The 22,152-nt window shown below is 36.5% G+C and overlaps 4 protein-coding genes across 4 annotated transcripts; 3 read left to right on the forward strand and 1 right to left on the reverse strand.

Moving 5' to 3' along the window:
• Positions 1-531: 531 nt before the first annotated feature.
• LOC111704982 (FAM10 family protein At4g22670) lies at positions 532-4,741 on the forward strand. The gene is made up of 6 exons (XM_023477393.1): positions 532-796; positions 1,342-1,521; positions 1,856-1,992; positions 2,392-2,521; positions 3,611-3,775; positions 4,179-4,741. The coding sequence occupies exons 1-6, from the start codon at positions 566-568 to the stop codon at positions 4,572-4,574; spliced, it is 1,239 nt and encodes a 412-aa protein (XP_023333161.1). The 5' UTR covers positions 532-565; the 3' UTR covers positions 4,575-4,741.
• On the forward strand, positions 4,722-9,867 carry LOC111704983 (39S ribosomal protein L47, mitochondrial). Its single transcript, XM_023477394.1, has 7 exons — positions 4,722-4,806; positions 5,174-5,267; positions 6,648-6,815; positions 7,629-7,710; positions 8,407-8,524; positions 9,263-9,365; positions 9,715-9,867. Exons 1-7 carry the CDS (start codon positions 4,745-4,747, stop codon positions 9,847-9,849), a joined length of 762 nt encoding a protein of 253 aa, XP_023333162.1. The 5' UTR covers positions 4,722-4,744; the 3' UTR covers positions 9,850-9,867.
• A 37-nt stretch (positions 9,868-9,904) lies between these two features.
• On the forward strand, positions 9,905-15,854 carry LOC111704981 (DNA polymerase subunit gamma-1). Its single transcript, XM_023477392.1, has 6 exons — positions 9,905-10,389; positions 10,980-11,637; positions 12,008-12,618; positions 12,687-13,877; positions 14,433-14,584; positions 15,300-15,854. The coding sequence occupies exons 1-6, from the start codon at positions 9,927-9,929 to the stop codon at positions 15,648-15,650; spliced, it is 3,426 nt and encodes a 1,141-aa protein (XP_023333160.1). The 5' UTR covers positions 9,905-9,926; the 3' UTR covers positions 15,651-15,854.
• Positions 15,855-18,471: 2,617 nt separating this feature from the next.
• On the reverse strand, positions 18,472-21,568 carry LOC111704984 (serine/arginine repetitive matrix protein 2). The gene is made up of 2 exons (XM_023477395.1): positions 19,973-21,568; positions 18,472-18,874 (listed from the first exon to the last, which is right to left on the reverse strand). The coding sequence occupies exons 1-2, from the start codon at positions 21,533-21,535 to the stop codon at positions 18,482-18,484; spliced, it is 1,956 nt and encodes a 651-aa protein (XP_023333163.1). The 5' UTR covers positions 21,536-21,568; the 3' UTR covers positions 18,472-18,481.
• Between the last annotated feature and the right edge of the window lie 584 nt (positions 21,569-22,152).

Raw genomic sequence — 22,152 nt, forward strand, 5'->3', positions numbered from 1 at the left:
GACATATTTACTGTTAATATTTGTACATGATGAATTCATTTACAGAAAGTGACAGTACAGTGGTTAACATGTTGTAACGAGTTTTATTGATGAAATGATAATGTGATTAATGATCAACCTGAATCTTTATAGGTCGAATGTTTTGCAAAAATATGATTGCGCAAGCCGGGAAATAAATGCCACGTAAAATTCTACAAAAATCACAGTGATTTCATGTGTATATTTAAAAACATTTTTTGTTTTAAACTTTTCAAAATTTTCATTTGAATAAATAATAACATTTTGTATAAAAAGATGCAAAAGAATTTAAAAAAAATATTTTTGGAAATTTTAATTTAAAAACCGCTGTGATTTTTTAGTTGGTAAAGCCAAAGCAGCTGATTTGTAGGTTCATGAAACTTCTAGAGTTCCGAGTCCGACCGAACGAACATGTCGGATTAGATATTGGATCTTTAAAGAAGATAATTCCAATTTCAATCAGACAATTTCTGTAAAAATATGTTCACTTTTCATTTAAGTAAACAATCACATTTTCTATAATATATTTTATCCATTTAGATTAAAAATGTCGATGTCCTTTGATTTACCAAGTTCTGCCGTTGAGCAGTTAAAAGGATTTATCCTTCTGTGTCGAACCAAGCCTGAGATTCTTCACAAACCTGAACTTAAATTTTTCCGAGATTTCTTGGAATCTTTCGGTGCCAATTTACCCACTCCGCCACCGGAGGAAAAAACAGATAAACCGGCAGAGCAAGGGAAACCAAAACAAGCGGAACAAGAAAATATGGAGACTGAGGTATTTGCCAACATAACGGGTATTGGGTCCATCCTGGTATACGATTTTTTGGACCTTCACTATGTAGAAATTTGGGGAGGGGTATGTATTTTCATACCACTCCCCTTGCTACTTTTCCATAAATTTATTACGTATTAAGTATATTGTTTCTTATGTTTAATTGATCCCAAAGGACTATTATGTCATGTTGCTGCTTAAAGTTCTCAATTCTCATATTAATTAGGTGTCCGTTTCTTGAAAACACGAAAATTGGCGATCAGAGCCCAAGTCGTCCCAAATTAACGGTCATATTAAAGACGTACTTTGTATGTCTACATACTCTATAGTGTTTGTCCGTCAGATATCACCCAAAGTATAGGTGTCTGTACTTAATCTATTTTACTATACTTTTTATTTGGTTTTCGCAGATACGGATTCGGGCTCTGAGGACGTCTTGACTGTGTGCATCCTAGTAAAATGAGACATCGTCCCACAAAATACCACAAGGACGGTCCTTGTTCATACAAGAAACCTACTCTGACCCTAATATTAATATTGTTCTAAAGGATGCTGGTGAGGCGAGCAGTGACGAGAGTGATGTTGAGCTTGATATGGACGGAGTCTTGGAGAACCCTGACACCGAGGAGCCTCATGAGATGGGAGACCCAGACAAGAAGGAGATGACGGACGAGGAGATGGAGCAGTTTGATGAGGCCAGGAGCAGTGCCATGGGAACATTTTCTGAGGTCAAACTTTTTTTAACTTAAACTCTTCTTGTGTTTTTTACTAACAAATTACGATATTTTTAAAAAATTAATAGCTACATTCATTTTAAAAAAATCATCATAATGTAAAAGTTTAGTTTACAATTTTGCCAAATTTTGAAGCATTGAGTGTGTTGGGAGAGTACTGTTTAAATAATAAAAAGGCATTCTAGTTAATGTATTTAAGTTATTGTCAGAAAATAAAATTTCACTCTATTACTAAAAAATGGTTTTATAAAATTGCAAATCATTAATTGTAATACAGTTCATAGAAAAATTTCTTTTTATGAGAATAAAACTAACAGTAATTGATCAGGGTGAGTGGGAGAAAGCTATTGAGCTGTTCACCAATGCGATCAAACTCAACCCCAACTCTGCTGCAATGTTTGCAAAGCGTGGAACATGCTTCCTCAAGCTGAATAAGCCGAGGGCATGTGTTAGAGACTGCACCAGGTAAATTGTTAAGATCTATTCTTGGGGGTGGGGATTTAGGATACCCCTTCCCTCCTGGGGTTTATATTTTATAGGTAAATTTATTTTTACCATCAGATGTTATGTATGTTTTCAATAAGAGTGATTGATGAAGTTTTCATTAAAATATAAGGAAATATGGTTTGAGAATACTAGAGAAATTTTGTTAAAATCAGAACATATTTTTCCCACACTTTCCCCACTACACCTTTCCCCACTACACCTTTCCCCACTACACCTTTCCCCACTACACCTTTTTTCGGGATTTTCAATTATTTTATTTAAGTCTTGATATTTTAACCCTAACTGAATTCCATATTTTGTATTTTAAATTTCTCGACCAATTTTTCAAATTTTTAGATTTTCAATTGTGTATTCTAGAGCTATTGAACTGAACCCTGACAATGCGACCGCGTACAAATTCCGTGGAAGATGCCATCGCCTCCTTGGCAACTTCGCCGAGGCCGCCAAGGATCTTAGAACAGCTTGCAAGATTGATTTCGATGAGCAGGTTTGTGATGATTTGATCAGAGTTGTAGACACTTTCTTGATTTCTTGAACACTCCCCCCCCCCTCAAATAATTTTGCATTAGGAGTATTGAATATTTCTGGAGTTCTTGCATCAATTTGATTCGAAAATGGATTCTAGGTGTTAGATGTCATGAAATCTTGTTATTGTACCTTTTGATAAATCATGGTTTTTGCAGTCTAATCAGAAGATTAATGAATTTGTAAAAATGTTCATATTAATAGGATCTATTTAGTCATAATAAAGTATTTAACAGGGGTGTATATTGTTCTGTTTGCAAAAATATGAGCTTTCATTGGGTTTGGGTAAAATTGAAGATACAAGGAAAAAAGGAAAGGGGAAAGGAAAGAGAAAATAGAGAAGAGGGAAGGGAAAAGGAGAAGAGCTCAGGAAGATGGGAAGAGGGAAGGGAAAAGGGGGAAGAGGGAAGAAAAAAACTCACAAAAAATAAATTTAAAAACATTATCAGAAATGATTAAAAAACTAAGGGGGGGGGGGGGCCTTGAAGTTGACCTTTTAAGGGCACCAAAACGCTCCATTATACTAAGAAAATCCTAAAAATTTCTTCTGTAAAAATGGATCCGGATTCGCTTATTAAGATCCCTTCCATTATTTTAATCCGAATCCGGATACGTGTCAAGACCAAATGGATGCGGATCTAGCAGGGGTGTATATTTTCTTCGAAGATTGTGCGGACTTCAGAAACCTACATAATATACCTGTTTTTAAGTTGTGAATTTGGGGGGAAAATATGATTCTGAAAGGGGGGGGGGGATACGAGTCTCACAACTAATATACACCCCTGGTGATTTGGGGAAAAAATATTATTCTGAAAAGGGGGGAATACGAGTCTCACAACTAATATACACCCCTGGTATTTAGTAAGATTTAAACCACTTTTTTGAGCTTCTTTGAAAAGAATATTGAAAACTAAAATTTTATTATGTTATTAGTTTTAATAATTTTGATAAGAATAATAGATGATTAGAATATTTATTTATTTAACGCTCTATTAACCAGAAAAAGTAGGAAAAATATCATTGATTTATTTCATGATTTAAACATATTCAGGCGGACGAATGGTTGAGGGAGGTGACACCCAACGCCAAGAAGCTGGAGGAGCACGAGAGGAAGAAGGAGCGTAAACAGGCCGCCAAGGAGTTGGCTGAGAAGAAGGAGAGGATTAAGAAGGCGCAGGAGGCTAGAGCTGCCGCCGCTGCTGCTAGAGCTTCTCAGGTATATCAATCCTGTTTCATCCCTGTATCATAATCTCTCAACCCCCCATCCCCCCCCCAATAACTTAATTTTTTGGCACAAGGCCAGGGGTTCATCAAGACTTAATCTTGGTGAAGATTGTACACCAATAGATTCGAAAAAATGCTTTTGAACAGCATAATCTTCCATAAATAGTCTTGTTAGTTCATGAAATCTGCCACAAAGTGAAGGGTTACACCGGCCATAAAATCTCAAGATGAACCCCAACACCATACTGCATATTATGCACCATGGTTTCTACATAGAAAAAATGTGAAACAAAGACTACCTTCTCAAGAAAAGGGAAAATACAAGTTTTAAAAAGAATTTTGATAATTCCTTGATATTCTCACTTTTTTGTGATGTTTAACTCTGACTAATGCAGGATGATGAGGATGAAATGGGCGGTATGCCCGGTGGTATGGGGGGACTCGGCGGTATTCTTAATGATCCTGAGCTTATGGCCGCCCTAGCGGATCCCGAGGTCGCTAAAGCGTTCCAGGATATCACCTCCAACCCCGCCAACATCATGAAGTACCAGGGGAACCCTAAGGTTATGGCACTAGCAGCCAAATTGGCCTCCAAGGTCGGAGGGGGTATGGGCGGTATGCCTGGCATGCCAGGTATGGGGGGCATGCCTGGTATGGGAGGTATGGGAGGAATGCCGGGTATGGGAGGATTCCCCGGGTTTGGAGGTATGGGAGGTATGCCAGGAATGGGAGGAGAGGAACCTGCATCTACTCCTAAACCACCTCCATCCTCTACCGATGATCTGGACTAGGTCCTAGACTCAAGTTTTCCGTTCTTATCTTCTTCTGATATTTATCTCCGTATTCACGTTCACAAATGAAAAATATGAATTCTGAGACACAAAAGTCATAATTTTTTTCGTTCCTCTGGTGAGTAATCGTCACGCTTTGTGATTTATGGCATTTTATTCTTTGCAGAGAAATGAGTTCCTTGTTGGTCGGATTTTTCCAACAGCTCCGGGTGCAAAGTAGAGTACAGAAAAGGTTGGGAAATATAATTTCATTTAAAATGGACAAATATGGTTACAACATCTTCCCGCAAATGTCTGAATGTGATATCTGATTATCTTATTATATAAAGTTTCAATGTACAGAAGAACTCCTAAAACTGCGGAAAAGGCTAATTTTATGATTTTGAATGATACAATGAACATGGAACACAGTGCACACGAACCTATTTAATTTATTAAGGTAACTTTTAAGCTATTGGTTAAACTAATTGCCTGATAACAACATACAACATACAAAAGAATTTCGTCTTTCTATTTCACAAGTTTATGTGTGATGTGTATTTATTTCACACTATTGTGCGTCCTCCCTTTTTCTAGTGTATTATATTCCCTTGACTAAGGTTTGCTCCGGTATCCCAATTCTTCAGTACTACCACACACCGGAGAGGGTTGGATGAGTTCTTTGAAGAAGAGAAGATGAGAGGTGAAGATAAGGAACAGTTTTATCAGCAGATTTGAAAACTAAAATTGGTTTGGTCGGGATATTTTTCTTTCCTCGAAATGAAACCGGTTTTTTAAAGAATTATGTCCTTTTCCTGTCATTCAATACTCTTCAAACGAGCAAGGTACGGTTTTCTAGTTTTTTTTTTCTTGTCTCTTCAAGTTTTATGTGTTTTGACATTATTCATTTAAAAAATTCCTTATGGTAAAGCAGTGTTTCGGATCCATATCATTTTGATTCGGATCCGGATCCGCGGATCCGCATCCGTGATGATGGATCCGAGGTAACTTTTGATTCTGTGAATCGGATTTTCCCTATTAAATGTTATGCAAGGTTATAATTTATAAACTATAGTAATCTTAAAGTTAAAAATGTCGTCATTACTATTATATAAATGTAAGCATTAAATTATTAAAGATAATTTTGAAAAATTTTCGTCATGTAAATAATACATTTACGAACCATTTTGATTTATTTATTCCATGGTTTTGGTTAATTTTTGGCGCTACCCGGATCCATATCAACGTTTCCTGATCCGGATCCGGATCCGACCAAATGATACGGATCCGACCGGATCCGGATCCGAAACACTGTGGTAAAGGTTACACAATACACAATTTCCTTGTACTTTTCTTGTTCTTTTATTTGTTTATTTAAGTTGTTTTCTTATTATTATTTATTTTATATATTCATTGTCTTAAAAAAAAAATATTTTTTGCTTATATCTTTAATATTATAGGACGAACTTCTGATGATGCCAATGTTTTTGGCGAAATATATTGAGAAGAAAATTATGTAAATGCGATAGAGTGTAGGGTTGGGATTTGTTTTAAAAAGTAACAATTTGTAATGCACAATTAGATTTTCTGGGTTAACATTTTTTTGTTGGTTTTGCATACTTATTCGTTCATTTTTTTAATTCATTAAAAATGTTAATTAATTTTAGGATCATTGATTGTTTCACTTGATTTAAATGTCATTATTGTAAGTTTAAAACTTGAAGAAACCATCCCCTCCACCAAAAAAAAATATTCAACGGGAAATTCCAGTGACTCTTCGTTTTGATAGGTTATACTCATATTACATCCATATCCTTAAAAGCTATGTTTGAGCAAGAATAGATGAGATATCAATCTTAATAACTTCCAAAATTGATTATTCTAATTGTGGCTTCCCTGAAAAAAGTGGCTTGCAGAGACAATGGAGGAAATTTGCCAGTTTTTATGCAAAAAAAAACGACAATATCTTCCACATTTTTGATCAAATAAACGGTTACGTAGTATTGTGAGTTGAGCATGCCTACATTTAAATTTAGAGTCCCTTTAGGCTAAAAAAAAGTCTGTTAACTTTTATCTGAAAACTGGGTTGGGTAGATCCGTGTAGGCCGAGCCTGGAAACCTGACGAGCTCCGGCTCAAGAGTAACTCCGACCTGCACAAGCTCTGGTTTGTCTTGTTAAAGGAGAGGAACATGCTTCTCACCATGGAGGCTGCCTACCAGGATAAATATGTAGCTATGCCTAACCCGGAGAGAAAGGATAAGGTAGGTTTCAGATATTTGTTCTGTAATTTAACATTTCAACCCAGCCATATTGACTGGTGGACTACAAATTTTTCTCATCTCAATTTTTTTTACCAAATTTATTTTTATAGAAATGCAACCTTTTCCAGTATTTTTCACTGTCATTTATTGTGAAATTTAAATTTCGACTATTTGTATCTTCTTATTGAATTCAAAGTACACTGATGGTTGTAAATACTTAAACTCTTGAAATTTTTTGATCAGATTAGTTTTTTTTTTTACTTAATTCACCGATTTAGTCCAGATGATTAAATTGTTTGTTTTTCATCTGTTATTTAGTCTTGTTCGTTCGTTAGTTTACTGTTTTTGTGTTTAATCATCTGATTTAGTCGGGTTGATCACTAATTAGTTTGATTGAACGTTTTTAACTTCTGATTATTGTCTGGTTGATTACATGTCTCTTTATAATCATCTAATGTAGTCCGGTTGATCAATGTTCATTTATAAACAAGATTTTTTCCTGATAATTAGGTTGTCAGCGTTGTTCCATTCTCTGATTTAGTCCGATTGATCATTGCTGAATTAGTCTGGTTTATAACTTTATAGGTGGTCATATCGCTGTGTTATCGATGATTTGGTTTGGTTAATCACTTAGTTAGCTCTGTATAATCCACAGAATTAGTTCGGTTTATCAAGTTGTTTGCTCTTTATAGTGAATAATCCAGTAATTTAGTCCGGTTAATCAGGTAGTTTGCGCTGTTAAATCCTCTGATTTAGTCCGGTTGATCATGTAGTTAGTTCTGTATTATCCATTGAATTAGTCCTGTTGATCAGGTTGAAGAGAGTATGGAGAATCTGGAAGAAGTTGTAAAGGAGAGAAATCGAGCATATTATCAACTTGAAGTTGGAATTACAGGTCAACCTTCTTCTTCATTAAGGGACTGTAAATGGACCTTCCACTTATAGAGAGGGGCATGTCCAATTCCCAACGGTACCCTTTTGAACCTTTGTCCGGACAATGATGAGGGAGATACCCTCATTTGTATAGCTGAAGATTAGGTGCCGGGAGACTCGAAGGTACAGTGTACACTGTACTCTCCGTGCTAGTGTACACTCGCGCGGTTTCTTAACACTTAATTTCCCGCTAGATGAATAGGATTATCTACGAAATCCTTAATCCTTGATCAAACAAAGATTTAAAGGGTATCGTTGTAAATCGGACATGCATCTATAGTTTCTAAATCTGGTCTTAGTGTAGCTTCTTCTTATGTATTATGTATAAATAGGGTTTTTACCGATTTGACTCAAATTTTGATCTGGGAACTCGATAGAACCACGGGGATGTTCTTAGGTTGATTTAAACTTATGTGGGTTGACTTTTATATAGAAAGTTTAGTTTCCATGCAAATCTGGATCGCCAAAAATAAAAATAAAAAGAATTTTGGAGTTTCTTAAGCATAGTTTGAAATTATAATTTTAAAATGATATAAGAAATTTTTAAGACTTTTCGTTGATTGAAAAGACCTAAAAATAATATCAAGAAGGAGGAAAGAAATTGACTTTTTAAAACACGCTAAACTAATTTTTAAGAAAATATTGAACTGATATTTAGGAGAACGAGATAGATTTTTCCGAAGAGATGCCCTGGGCCGTATTGTTCCTTATAAACCTGTAGAGCATGCTCTACCAGCAATTGTCAACGCTCCTTACAGAAGATTTCTTAGACACAAGTCAGTTTATGTTTAAGGGATTCTCCATTTAAAAGTGGTCATGCCCGATTCAAGACCAAATCCTTTTTATCTTAATCAAAAACGTGGAAGATATCGTCGATTTTCTAGCGAGAAGCATGGCACTTTAAGAGATAACACTATTTTTATATAGCGAAATCACAAATATCTTGTTTATCCTTGGATACCGTTGTGAATCGGACATGTTACTCTATAAATGGAAAGTCATTTGAAAGTATGTGGGCAGTACAGCTGTATTCTGAAAGTATGTGGGCAGTACAGCTGTATTCTTACGTCACAAGTGTCAACTCAGTTTTTGTGTCCGACAAAATTATTAATATTAGTGATAAATTTTTTAATTAAGTGCTCATCTTACAGTAAAATAAGTGCAATTTTATGTGATCTTTATTTTTTGTTTTTACACTTTTTATTTAATCCTGGAAAACATGTCAAATAATATGAGAAAAAAAAATTTCCTTGTTATATTTGACACTTGTGACGTCGTGTATAATAATTGCCACAGCCACCTATTGTACTTAATAATCTATTTTGGCAGTACCAACCCGCATGTACTATATTTAAGTCAAAACAGAATCTACAAAGATGCCATTTAGAATAGTCAAAAGCAAAAAAGAAGAAATTCGAACCTTTTGATTGGACGGAACTTACTTTAATCTGGATGAACTACAAAATAGAACACAATTTTTGATGATATATTAAAAAATTAATATTGTTGTTTAGATATGGTTGCAGTATGAACCCGTACGTTCAAGAATTTCTTGGTAAATACCAAGAGAAGATTAATAGAAGAGAGAACCATAAAGTTCTGATGGAGATGAGAGATGTAAGGATTTTTGTGTTTATTGGAGGAGATGATGGGGACAACTTGATTTTTATGGAGTTCCATTTTTTTTTTTAAGCGACAAACACCGGTCTTTTTTTAAAGGCGACAAATACCTGTCATTTTATCTCTGGAATGCGACAAAAAACCGCCCATTTTCATGAGTTTATTTTTGTCATCAAATATGGCTGATTTTTATTTTTAATTTGAGGCAGAAGAAAAAAGCTGCTAATTTGTAGATTTAAAAAACCTTATTTTTTTAAGTTCGTCCTATCCAATTAATTTTTTAAGTTCGTCCTATCCAATTAATTTTTTAAGTTCGTCCTATCCAATTAATTTTTTTCTGTTTCAGGCCGCCAAAATAGTTCGAAGATTTCCTGATGTGAATATTGAGGCTTTACAGGAGAGATTTCCTTTACTAGACCCTGCCAGGTTAATGAGATGGAAGAATATACGAGGACATAATAATAAAAATCAAAACGTTTAGTTTACATAATTTCAGAAATATGGTTCAAAAACCGACAGGAGAAGAGTTCAAATCAGTGAGTTAGCACTGTCGATAAAATGGCTTTTTTACTCTTTAAAGCGGAGTTGGTGGGACGGATTAGTTTAAGTTTTGTTCACAGAAAGTTTAATTCTTATAGAACACTTAGAGACCTGAACAGGTTCGGAGTTGATCTCCTACCAGAGAAATTAAATCGAAGGTTATTCCTCGGAGTCAAATCGAAACCTCTGGACGAGGATCTCATTGAATCCTCTCTTTCAGAACTTGAGAAGTTTGGTTTAAATTCTCCCGGATTAAAGATTGATTTGCCGGAGATTACGGATCTTCTTCCTAACTTGAAAGGACGAAATGTACTTGACCATTTCTCCAAGATTGGTAAAGAGCAAACGCAACCCTACCTCTCCGTCCTGAGCCCGCTGTTACAAGCTGAGGTTCCCCCGGCTCCTGTGTATTGGAGAATAGAGCCGGGTTGGACGAGATACGGGTTTGATGGATCTGTAGAGAAAGTTAATTATCCTTTAGGTAAAACTCGTAAAACGACAAAATATTAGGGTCTTTCACGAAAGTAGATAATTTCGCCTATTTTCAATTGACAATAATGGACTTTAATCTAAACCTTTAAGTTCTGTTTCCCTTGAAAGGTTTTTTTTCTCTATAAGAGACTCTAGACGTGAATTCAGGTGAACTTCCATCTGTAGAGTGTCGTGTCCGATTTGCAACAGTACCTTTATGACTAAGAATGTCGGAGATAGTGTTATTAATCTACACAAACGTTACGCTTGTAAATGTGAAACTTTTTGTTATATTTCAGAAATATAACAATTACCTTCTAGAAGTAACATAATATAAATATTAACTTTAACTGTCGAATTTTTAAACCCGCTTGAGTTCAAAAGTAGCAATTTAAACACTATTTGGGTAATATACAAACGTAGCTCTCAGCACTCGATGAACAACCAAAGGATTAAAGGGTACTGGTGTTAATCGGGCATTGCCCTATTTGCATGGTGGGGCATTTGAAATTACGCTTGCAGTTCAGGTTTGATAGAAATATTTTGAAGCACTAAGTGTGATCTAAACTATCGTTTACTATTCCTAAATCTTGTTTTCAGAACCTGCCACAGTTTTCGATGTTGAAGTGAGTGTGAAAACTGATCCTAGAGCTGTGATGGCTGTAGCTTGTTCCTCTCAGGCCTGGTACGCCTGGCTCTCTCCGCATTTTCTCGCCGACGGATTTCCGTCAAGGATGACCCCGGACTCCATGATCCCACTCGGATCCGATTCCTCTGTTAAAGTGGTGATCGGGCATAATGTATCCTATGATAGAATCCGTATCGGAGACGAATACAGGTTGGATAGGTCTGGAACAAGGTTCATGGACACCATGTCTATGCATATTGCCATGAGCGGGATGACAAGTAGTCAGCGTATGATGAAACAGGCGGAGAAAAATATGGAAGAGGACGGGAAACCAACCTGGCTCAAGCAGACCTCTATGAATAGTCTGGCTGATGTCCATCAGTTCTACTGCAACCCGGAGAACAGGATTGAAAAGGATGTTAGAGACTCTTTTGTAAAACTTTCCCTGGCAGAGCTCCGGCAAGATATACCGAACCTTCTTAATTACTGTGCCGGAGATGTTCTTGCAACCCTGGATGTTTCCAAAGTTCTCATTCCAAAATTTCTCCGGGCTTGTCCACATCCTGTAACTCTAAGTGGTATGTTAACCATGTCGACATCTTTTCTACCCACAAACAACTGTTGGAATAGGTAGGTAAGTGCCATGATGTTTCCTGTTTTTCTATTTAAAAATATGTTTCAGCTGATTTATTTACTAATCTCTCATTAGTGAATATGTTTAATTCCTCACGAGGAATTTGAATAACTTTCTACTCATCTTTGATTACAGGGTTACCCACAAAGGATGTGACGCCCTGAAACCCAATAGCTATTTGAAGTTTAAATTTGGGTTTCTATCTCAAACATAGTCTTTAAATGACATTTAAAAAGATTTCAAAAAGAAAGAATCAATTTTAAAGGTTCTGGGAACCTGAATTTAACAAAATAAGCTGAACAAATTCCGTACAGTCGTCTCTTAAGTCTCATCCTTTTGTGAATAACCCTGTATACTATTCTCTAGATATCTGGAAGATGCTGATGCTGCCTACGATGTGCTCGAGAAAACTATGCTTGAACAGCTGGAGACTGAAGTACGGTTGGCTGCTGCACTGATCAAGGATACAAGATATACCCAGGATCCTTGGCTCTGGGATTTAGACTGGAAACCTGCTAGTCTCAGGACAAAGAAGAGAAAGTTCCTGGACAAGTTGAAAACGGACGAACTGCTGACCGACAAGGAGAACAAGTTCCCATCCTGGTTCCAGGATCTAGCGGATGAAGAGGACGGACGAGTGTTCCTGAATATCTCCACCAGTAAACGGGTTGTGCCGAAGATCCTTAAACTGACCTGGAAAGGGTTTCCTTTGCATTTTGATAAAACTGAGAAGTGGGGATACCTCGCACCTACACCAAATGCGGAGACCATTATGGAGTCGATTGAAAATGGAGAAATGGAGACGAGGTTTCCATTAAAAGAGTATCTGGGTACCCTTGAGAACTGGAGGAGTGTGAGAAGCACGGATCCAACGGATATATTTGTAGATCAGATTCCTGACTATTCAGATAATAAATATCTGAAAAAACCAGGTAAACCCGATAAATCTGAGGTTGGGAAAGATATCGGATTACCAGGAGTACTTTTCTACAAACTACCTCACAAGAACGGTAGTTCGTCCTATCCAATTATATCGGATTACCAGGAGTACTTTTCTACAAACTACCTCACAAGAACGGTCCCAGGTTCAGGGTTGGAAATCCTCTAGGGAAAGACTTTCTCTCCGCTTGTGGAGAAGGTGGCGCTCTTGCATCCAAAATAAAAAATCTTGCCGGAGAACTGCTGAAGACTAGTTCTCAGCTGGCCTACTGGAGAAATGCTAAGGATAGATTACTAGAGCAGGTTAAGGTTGACCTGCCTTCGGAGAATTTACCTGATTGCGTCACTTCCGATCCAGCCTTCAAATCTGATAATGTTTACAGTATCATTTTTCCTTCCTTAGTTGTATCTGGAACTGTCACAAGAAGAGCTGTGGAGAAAACCTGGCTTACTGCGAGCAACGCGAGAAAAGACCGAGTCGGGTCAGAACTCAAAACCGCCATCCGTGCTCCGCCTGGGTTCCATTTTGTCGGCGCAGATGTGGACAGTCAGGAGCTGTGGTTAGCAAGTATACTCGGAGATGCTGAATGCGGAGGACACGGTTCTACTCCTCTGGGTTGGATGAGTCTCCAGGGAGAGAGATCAAAGGGCACCGACCTTCATAGTAAAACCGCTAGCGCTGCTCAGGTATCCCGAGATCAGGCTAAAATCTTGAACTATGCCAGGATCTACGGAGCAGGAGAACAGTTTGCAAGATTGCTTCTCAAACAGTTCAACCCGGATCTAACTGAGAGCGAGGTTATGTCCCGGGCTCGACATATGTACGAGCAAACCAAGGGGTTGAGAGGATATAAACTAAACGAGAAAGGAAAATGGTTGTACGATTTCCTGTTCCAGGAGGAGAAGGAATATCATGGTTCTATGGTTTCCAAGAAAATGATGAATATTTTGGCCAAAAAGATGCTTTTTATCAACCGAGTGATTGAAGAGAGTAAAATGATCAACCATAAAGGATCCAGTATACTAGTTCATCAACTTACCGAGGAGGCAGTATCTTTATATCAACAGTTTACAGGATCTACCATCTCAACTGTATCTCCGGTTCTCCTGGATGACGGGAAACTACGCGAGTTCTATCTGTACCTGGAGGAGAAGTTCGGTGAAACCAGTCAGTCCGACTTTGACGTGTTAAACTCCTTGGTTCAGCAGACGATTTGGTTTGGTGGTAGTGAGTCTCATACTTTCAACAAATTAGAAGAGATTGCTATGTCCACGTTCCCCAAAACTCCTGTACTTGGTAATTATGTTATTCAGTGCTTAGGATCCATTTAATCTTGATGCGGATCCGGATCCTGGATCCGGATCCAGGCCATTTCTTTAAGATTTACTGAATTTCTTTAACAAAAAATAATTTTCAAATTTTTTGTTTTATTTTTTTTCGTTTATTTTTATCCTAAAACTTGATGAACCATTCAGAAATGAGGAAATTCTTATCTTTTTCAAAAGTTCAGATTTTGGTTTAGGAGTAAAAAAGTTTTTTTTGCAGTTTTTGGTTGATATTTTACCCCTTGAATCCGGATCCGTGGATCCGCATATATTTGCGGATCCGGATCCAGGAAGCCAAAATCATCCGGATCCTAAGCACTGATGTTATTTTTTGGTTTTAAGGCCGCCTTGGCAAATTTTTAGAAGTTAAAAACCGTAATTTTTCATACTGACATTTAACAAACTTAGTCCTTCCCCTGGCCTTTAGTGCTTAAAAAGAGATGTGTTGTAAATCCTTGATGGCATTTTTGAAATAAAGAGTCTCTTTAAATTACTGCATCAATCCCTTTAAACTAGATATTTTCAGGAGCAAATATCTCTAAAGCTCTGGATTCACGCCTGATCGGACGGAACTATCTTCCATCCCGGATAAACTGGGTGGTTCAGAGTACTGCGGTAGACTTTCTTCATCTTCTCCTCTCTAGTATAGAGTGGTTCTTTATCCAGTTTAATATCAAGGTAGATAATCACATATATATAGTTGACCCCCCCCCCCCCAATTTTCAAGAGGAAAAAAAAACAAATTCTTTAGCTATTCCCTTGTTGGTAGAGAGTCAAGACTGCTTCGAAAAAAAATTGCTGGAACTAAGCTAGAAAATATATTTCGATATAATACATATCCTTCCAAATTCTTCAGGTGTAGTGTGGAATCAGAAACTCAAAACTAATTCAACCTTCTTTCAAATTTTAATAGTTTTATTTTTTTCCTTTTGAAACCTTACATAACCTTACATATCTTCTTGTAACACAAATTCCGTTTAATCAATCTGCTGTGCATAAAATAAAGGAAATAAAATTTTGTGTCTTAAAGAATTTAATGGAATCGACGTAAAAAGGGAAAGGAAAATGATGATTTAGATAAAAAGGGTTGATTCAGCTGCTAGTCATGGCAGTGTAGATCAGGAATTGTTTTTCAACTAATTTCTAACAAGGAGTATGGAATAGAAGGGAGATAGGGGTACTCCATTTGTATAAGAAATATTTAGAATAGGTTATTATATACGCGGTAATTGTACATCAGACAAATATTTCTTTTTCAAATGAAGTGCCGTCTGCAAAACATGTATATAAATCATATGGTAGGGCGGGCCGCGTCAGTTATATCTCCCTTCTATTCCATATTCCTTGATTGCTAATTAAAGTTTTAAGTTTATTTTTCTAAATAATGTTTTAGGGTCGATTTGTAATCAGCATTCATGACGAGGTGAGATACATGGTTCGATCCGAGGACAGGTACAAGGCTGCCCTCGCTCTCCATCTCTCCAACCTCCTGGTCAGGTCCCACGTAGCTGCCAGCCTCGGGCTAAACAACCTCCCGGCAATTACTGCGTTCTTCTCCAGTGTGGATATAGATACAGTCCTACGGAAAGAACCGAACAGTGATTGCATCACCCCCAGTAATCCACTAGGACTGGAGAAGGGACACGGGGTTCCGTTCGGAGAAGGTTTGGATATTTTCCAGGTTCTGGAGAAGATACAGAACAAGGAGAAGGAAGGAGAGAGGATGAAGTCCTCTTCATTGTGATATCTAACTTTTTTTTTTAAATGAGCTTTATTAATCATTCTGCAAAATGTGGATTGTGGAAACCGTGAATTATTAGAAAATATAGATTTTTTACAAAAAAAAAAAAAAAAATTTTATGTTCTGTATATTTACGTTAAGGGTGCCCGTAGAAAAAATGTTCAGATCCTTTCAGCACGTGTCTTACACGTTTCTGTAATAAAATGGTAAACGAAGATGCAAATGTTTTTTCTTAATTCAAAATTCATTCAGCGAAACACGTTTTGTAAATATTTTTTTTTCAAAATATGTCGATATGGGACCAAAATATTCGTCTTGAAACACTGAATTCTAAAATTTTTAAATGCACAATTTTTGCTGCTGGTCATTTTTTTTTGGGGGGGGGGGAATCATTTTGTCTCAGGGTTATTTACATAACTTGATGATTTTTAAGCGCATGAATAGTTCAGAAATTAAGAGGGTTCAGGAATAAAATTCTTTTTATTAACACACTTTGGTATAGTTTAAGTATATAAATGTTGCTAGCTAACTTGAAAATAGTTAAATTTCTCCAAAAATATTTGCAATTTTACTTAAAATATTTGTTAACAATTTTTTTATCTCGAATTTTAGCCAATATGCTGCTTTATATAGAAGGATTCCGTAGTTTCCTTGGAACAAACCTAACGTTTGGTTTAATTTGAACATTCAAATGACAGAAGACACTTTCACATAGTCCCTCTATATACTATAACCTCTTCTGAACGAATCCAAACAATTTTATGATCATCAAAATATAATAACAAATAAAAATGAATTCTTATCTAAGGAGAATTATAGGTTTAAAATAGTAGATGGAAACTGAGATTTATAGGTTTAAAGTAGAAGATGGAAACTGAGGTTTTTAGGTTTAAAGTAGTAGATGGAAAACTGAGGTTTATAGGTTAAAGTAGTATATGGAAAACTGAGGTTTATAGGTTAAAGTAGTAGATGGAAAACTGAGGTTTATAGGTTTAAAGTAGTAGATGGAAAACTGAGGTTTATAGGTTAAAGTAGTAGATGGAAAACTGAGGTTTATAGGTTTAAAGTAGTAGATGGAAAACTGAGGTTTATAGGTTTAAAGTAGTAGATAGAAAACTGAGGACTATTGGTTTAATGACTAGATGGAAAACTAACCTTACTGGTTTAAAGTAGTAGATGGAAAACTGAGGTTTATAGGTTTAAAGTAGTAGATGGAAAACTGAGGTTTATAGGTTTAATGTACTAGATGGAAAAATAAGCTTACTGGTTTAAAGTAGTAAATGAAAAACGAGGTTTATAGGTTTAATGTACTAGATGGAAAACTAAGCTTACTGGTTTAAAGTAGTAGATGGAAAACTGGGGTTAACAGGTTTTAAGTAGTAGATGGAAAACTGAGGTTTATAGGTTTAAAGTAGTATATGAAAAACTGAGGTTTATAGGTTTAATGTACTAGATGGAAAACTGAGGTTTATAGGTTTAAAGATGTAGATGGAAAACTAAGGTCTATAGGTTTAAAGTAGTAGATGGAAAACTAAGCTTACTGGTTTAAAGTAGTAGATGGAAAACTGAGGTTAATAGGTTTAAAGTAGTAGATGGAAACTGAGGTTTATAGGTTTAAAGTAGTAGATGTAAAACTGAGGTTTATAGGTTTAAAGTAGTAGATAGAAAACTGAGGTCTATTGGTTTAATGACTAGATGGAAAACTAACCTTACTGGTTTAAAGTAGTAGATGGAAAACTGAGGTTTATAAGGTTTAAAGTAGTAGATGGAAAACTGAGGTTTATAAGGTTTAAAGTAGTAGATGGAAAAATGAGGTTTATAGGTTTAAAGTAGTATATGGAAAACTGAGGTTTGTAGGTTTAAAGTAGTAGATGGAAAGCAGGTCTATAGGTTTAATGTAACTAGATGGAAAACTGAGGTCTATAGGTTTAATGTACTAGATGGAAAACTAAGCTTACTGGTTTAAAGTAGTAGATAGAAAACTGAGGTTTATAGGTTTAAAGTAGTAGATGGAAGCCGAGGTTTATAGGTTTAATGAACTAGATGGAAAACTGAGTTTACTGGTTTAAATTAGTAGATGGAAAACTGAGGTTTATAGGTTTAAAGTAGTAGATGGAAACTGAGGTTTATAGGTTTAATGTGCTAGATGGAAAACTGAGGTTTATAGGTTTAAAGTAGTAGATGGAAAACTGAGGTTTATAGGTTTAAAGTAGTAGATGGAAAACTGAGGTTTATAGGTTTTAAGTAGTATATGGAAAACTGAGGTTTGGGTTAAAATAAAGGGTTACCCACAAATAATGAGACCGTAGAGACGACCCAGAACTCTCAAGATATAATGATTCTGCAAGGTATAATTAAGTCTTGGAGAATTAGCTTTTAATGGCTTAATTAAAGATTTGGTCAAGAAAGAAATAAGTTTACAGTTGCAGAAGATCATGTATATAAGGAAACAACTAGTAAAAATTCCGTACAGTCGTCTATGGAGTCTCTACCCTTGCGGGTAACCCTGAATATTTGAGGTATCATGTTTAAAGTAGTAGATTGGAGAACAAAGGTTTACAGGCCTAAGGTACTAGGTGGAAAACTAAGGTTTAAAGTAAACCGTGTTAACCATAAAACTAAGGTTTAAAGTACCGTGTTAACCGTAAAACAGTGAAATAATTATTTTATTTTTGTCATATCATTTGTAACAATTACAAAATAAAGAATGATGACAACAATTATTCCAGTTTTCTGGTTATCTCTGTAGAAAGTTCAAACAAATTAGATTTCAGATACATTTTTTGACTACATAAGAAGGTTCGATTTATGAAAATTTGTTTATTTTTACAAAACTAAAACAATTTAACATTATGGTTCTGTTTGAGATGATGAAGTAATGAATCCGGACTCCGGGGTGATAGAGAGCACAAGGAGCAGCAGAGTTTAGGAGATCTTCTCTCAGGAGGGTTGGGTTTCGGCTCCAGGTGCTCGGATTTATGCTGGATAAAAAGAAGGATATGGTCTAGTGGAAAGTGATGAAGGCACACTCCGCATGTAAGGAAATCTGGATATACTGCAGGAACTGGAACCTCAAAATCCGGATATACTGCAGGAACTGGAACCTCAAAATCCGGATATACTGCAGGAACTGGAACCTCAAAATCTGGATATACTGCAGGAACTGGAACCTCAAAATCCGGATATACTGCAGGAACTGGAACCTCAAAATCCGGATATACTGGAACCTGAAAATTATCGAATATAACATATACAAAACACAAGAGGTTGGGATTAAATAAAATGTTGTATACTGGGATGCAAGCTCTACCTATGCATCAATTTTCAAGACCGGATCGACTTTGAAGTGTTGCAACGCCTTGACCTTTGGTGTTAACTTGTACATGTAAAATCTAAAACGTGTTTCTAGATTTAGTTTGAAAAAAACAAAATATTATTGAGTTTATGTTATTGAATACTAATATATCAGAACACATATAGGCAAATTTCTTAGACGTTCTACCATAGGTAGAACCATAGTCACACTATGGTTACGCTTTACCATAGTAGTGCAGATAGATAGATACGACCTATAGTTGTACTTATGGTGGTATGAATAAGAAATTGGTCAATAAATTGAAAATATAGATAGGACGAATGGACGAATGGACGAATGGACGAATGGACGAATTGCACGTAACATTCAAATGTTTTACGTCCGAAAACTGAAGGCTATAGCAAACAAGATCATGTTATTTTAACCGTTTTGTTTCTTATTGTTTATTAAAAAAAATGTTGTGTCGAAAAAAGAATAATAAAAACAAGTTACGCGTAAAAATCGTTTGTTACATTTCATATTAAACGAAGGAAAGAGGACAACATTCATTCCAAAATGGTTTGGTTTGGTTATCAATGTCTGGAGAAAGATAATATACAGCTTGAACGAGAACATTTTTGAAGAGGAAAACAACTTTAAGACTCAAGTTATAATGTTAAGTAGACTAATAAGAAGGAGACACAGCTTAATTGGGCAGTGTACTCAAACGATTGAATTATGCTATTATAGTAAAGCTATTTGCGTTGTAACAACATCAAATTCACTTAAACATTGTATTAACGTCGTCTTCATATGTCATAGTTTTCTTGCTCTCACTGTAGTATAAGAAAGTGCCGCATTTCTAGGTAATTGTTTTGTGCGCTAGAACGGATTGGTAAAATGGAGGGGAGATTTAGAGTTTTATTGATCTTTTCCAGATCCTGAGTAAAATATCGATTTTAAGGAATTCAATGGCGTTTTAAAGTTCTCAGAATAAAACTGGTATTGAGATGGTTTTGAAAAATGTTACCCTGTGCTTGTGATGTCTGGATGAAGGGGTGGTGAAGGTTGAATCCGGAGAAACTGTATCCGTCCTTTGGGTTACTCGAGGAGAACACTGAGCAGAGGTTGGTTTAATCCTGATAAGTCTAGGATTGTCTCTCAAGGAACTTGAAGAAGACGCAATTGTTTCAGGAGAACTCAATCTGCTTGCTGATCTAGAAACATGAGAACTTGAACATTGTCTTGTTCTGTTAGTTTCTTCGGATTCAGAAGAATCTGAACCTTGCCTTGTTCTGTTACTTTCTCCGGATACAAAAGAATCTGAACCTTCTCTTGTTCCACTAGTTTTTCCGGGTACAGAAAAACCTGAAGCTTGTCGTGTTCCACTAGTTTCTCCGGATACAGAAGAACTTTCACCTTGTAGTGTTCCACCAGTTTCTCCGGATACAGAAGAACCTGAACCTTGTCTTGTTCTGATTGTTTCTCCGGTTTCTAAAGAACCAGAACCTTGCCTTGTTCTGTTAGTCTCTCCGGATACAGAAGATCTTGAACCTTGTCTTGTTCGGTTACTTTCTCCGGATACAGAAGATCTTGAACCTTGTCCTGTTCCACTAGTTTCTCCGACTGCAGAAGATCTTGGACCATGATTTCCTCTACTAGAGCCTTGCCCTTTTTTGTTTGGTTCTCCAGGGGCAGCAGAAACTGTCACCAAACTAAGGGTAACTGGACTTCGCCTTGGTTTTGTGTGTTTGACAGTGCCTAGAGAACCTAAACCTTGTTTTGGTTTGTTAGTTGCAAGAGTTACAAGTTTTTGTGTTCTAGATGATCTTTTACAAAGTTGACGCGAACCTGGAGTTGGGTTGTTAGATGTTCTCTGGTCAGGAGAATCTGAAACTACTCCTGGAGCAATAGGACTTGATCCTGGTCTTGTTCTATTAGATATCTTCAAAGAAGGAAAATCTGAACCTTGGCTTGATCTGCTGGATTCTCTTGGAGCAATAGGACTTGATCCTGGTCTTGTTCTACTAGATATCTTCAAAGAAGGAAAATCTGAACCTTGGCTTGATCTACTAGATGCTCTTGGAGCAGTAGGACTTGATTCTGGTCTTGCTCTGCTAGATACCCTAAGAGAAGGGGAATCTGAAACTTCTCTTGATCTCCTAGATACTCTCGGAGCAATAGGACTTTCACCTGGTCTTGCTCTGCTAGATATCTTTAGAGAAGGAGAATCTGAAACTTCTCTTGATCTCCGAGATGGTGTGGAAGCACTAGGACTTGACCCTGCTCTTGTTCTCAGAGCAGAAAAATCTAAACCTTGGCTTGATCTCCTAGATGCTCTTGGAGCAATAGGACTAGATCCTAGTCTTGTTCTGCTAGATATCCCTAGAATAGGAGAATGTGAAACTTGGCTTGATCTCCTAGATGTTCTCGGAGCAATAGAATCTGAACCATGTCTTGTATTTCTAGGTACTATTGGAGATAAAGCAATAGCATTCAGTCTTGTTGGTCTTATCTTTACAGAAGGATTAAACCTAATATATCCTCTTGTATGGGCTGTAGCAGAGGAGATATCTTCGGTAGGATCTTTCATTTTTCCCAACTATACCTTTGCTTGCCTCAATTCCAACCTAAAATAATATATATTTAGAAAACTATTTTGAAAATTAACTCTTTTTTGTCCCTTTACTCTAGCTTCTACGAATTCCTACGTGTGCAGGGTTACCCACAAAGGATGAAACAGTTAAACAGTAACTTTTTAAATATGACAATTCCTTGGTTAGATTAGGTCTTCTGCCTTTAAATGGCTTATAAGATGTTTTGACAACAATAGGCACAAATTTGCAGTTGCAAGGAGTCATGAATATAAGGAAACAGACCATATAAATTCCGTACAGTCGTCTCTGAAGTCTCATCCTATGTGGTTAGCCCTGTATCTAGTGAGCCTAGTTCAGCCTGGTACATTATTAACCCTGTATCTAGTGAGCCTAGTTTAGCCTGGTATATTATTAACCCTGTATCTAGTGAGCCTATTATTAAAACTTGTTTCTCTTCTATATTCTGAAGAGAGCGGAGAGAGGAGAATGTTTAGTTTGAATCCTTTGTCTAGGGTTAGAATAGAATACAAGGATTCTCAGCAAAATACAATTACTTGGCAAACTCTCAAGATGGGAAGTAATTTTCAGAAGAAGAGAGAGAGAGACTTTAAGA

This window comes from Eurytemora carolleeae, unplaced genomic scaffold, assembly GCF_000591075.1.
Source record: "Eurytemora carolleeae unplaced genomic scaffold, Eaff_2.0 scaffold605, whole genome shotgun sequence".
NCBI classification, from domain to species: Eukaryota; Metazoa; Arthropoda; class Copepoda; order Calanoida; family Temoridae; genus Eurytemora; species Eurytemora carolleeae.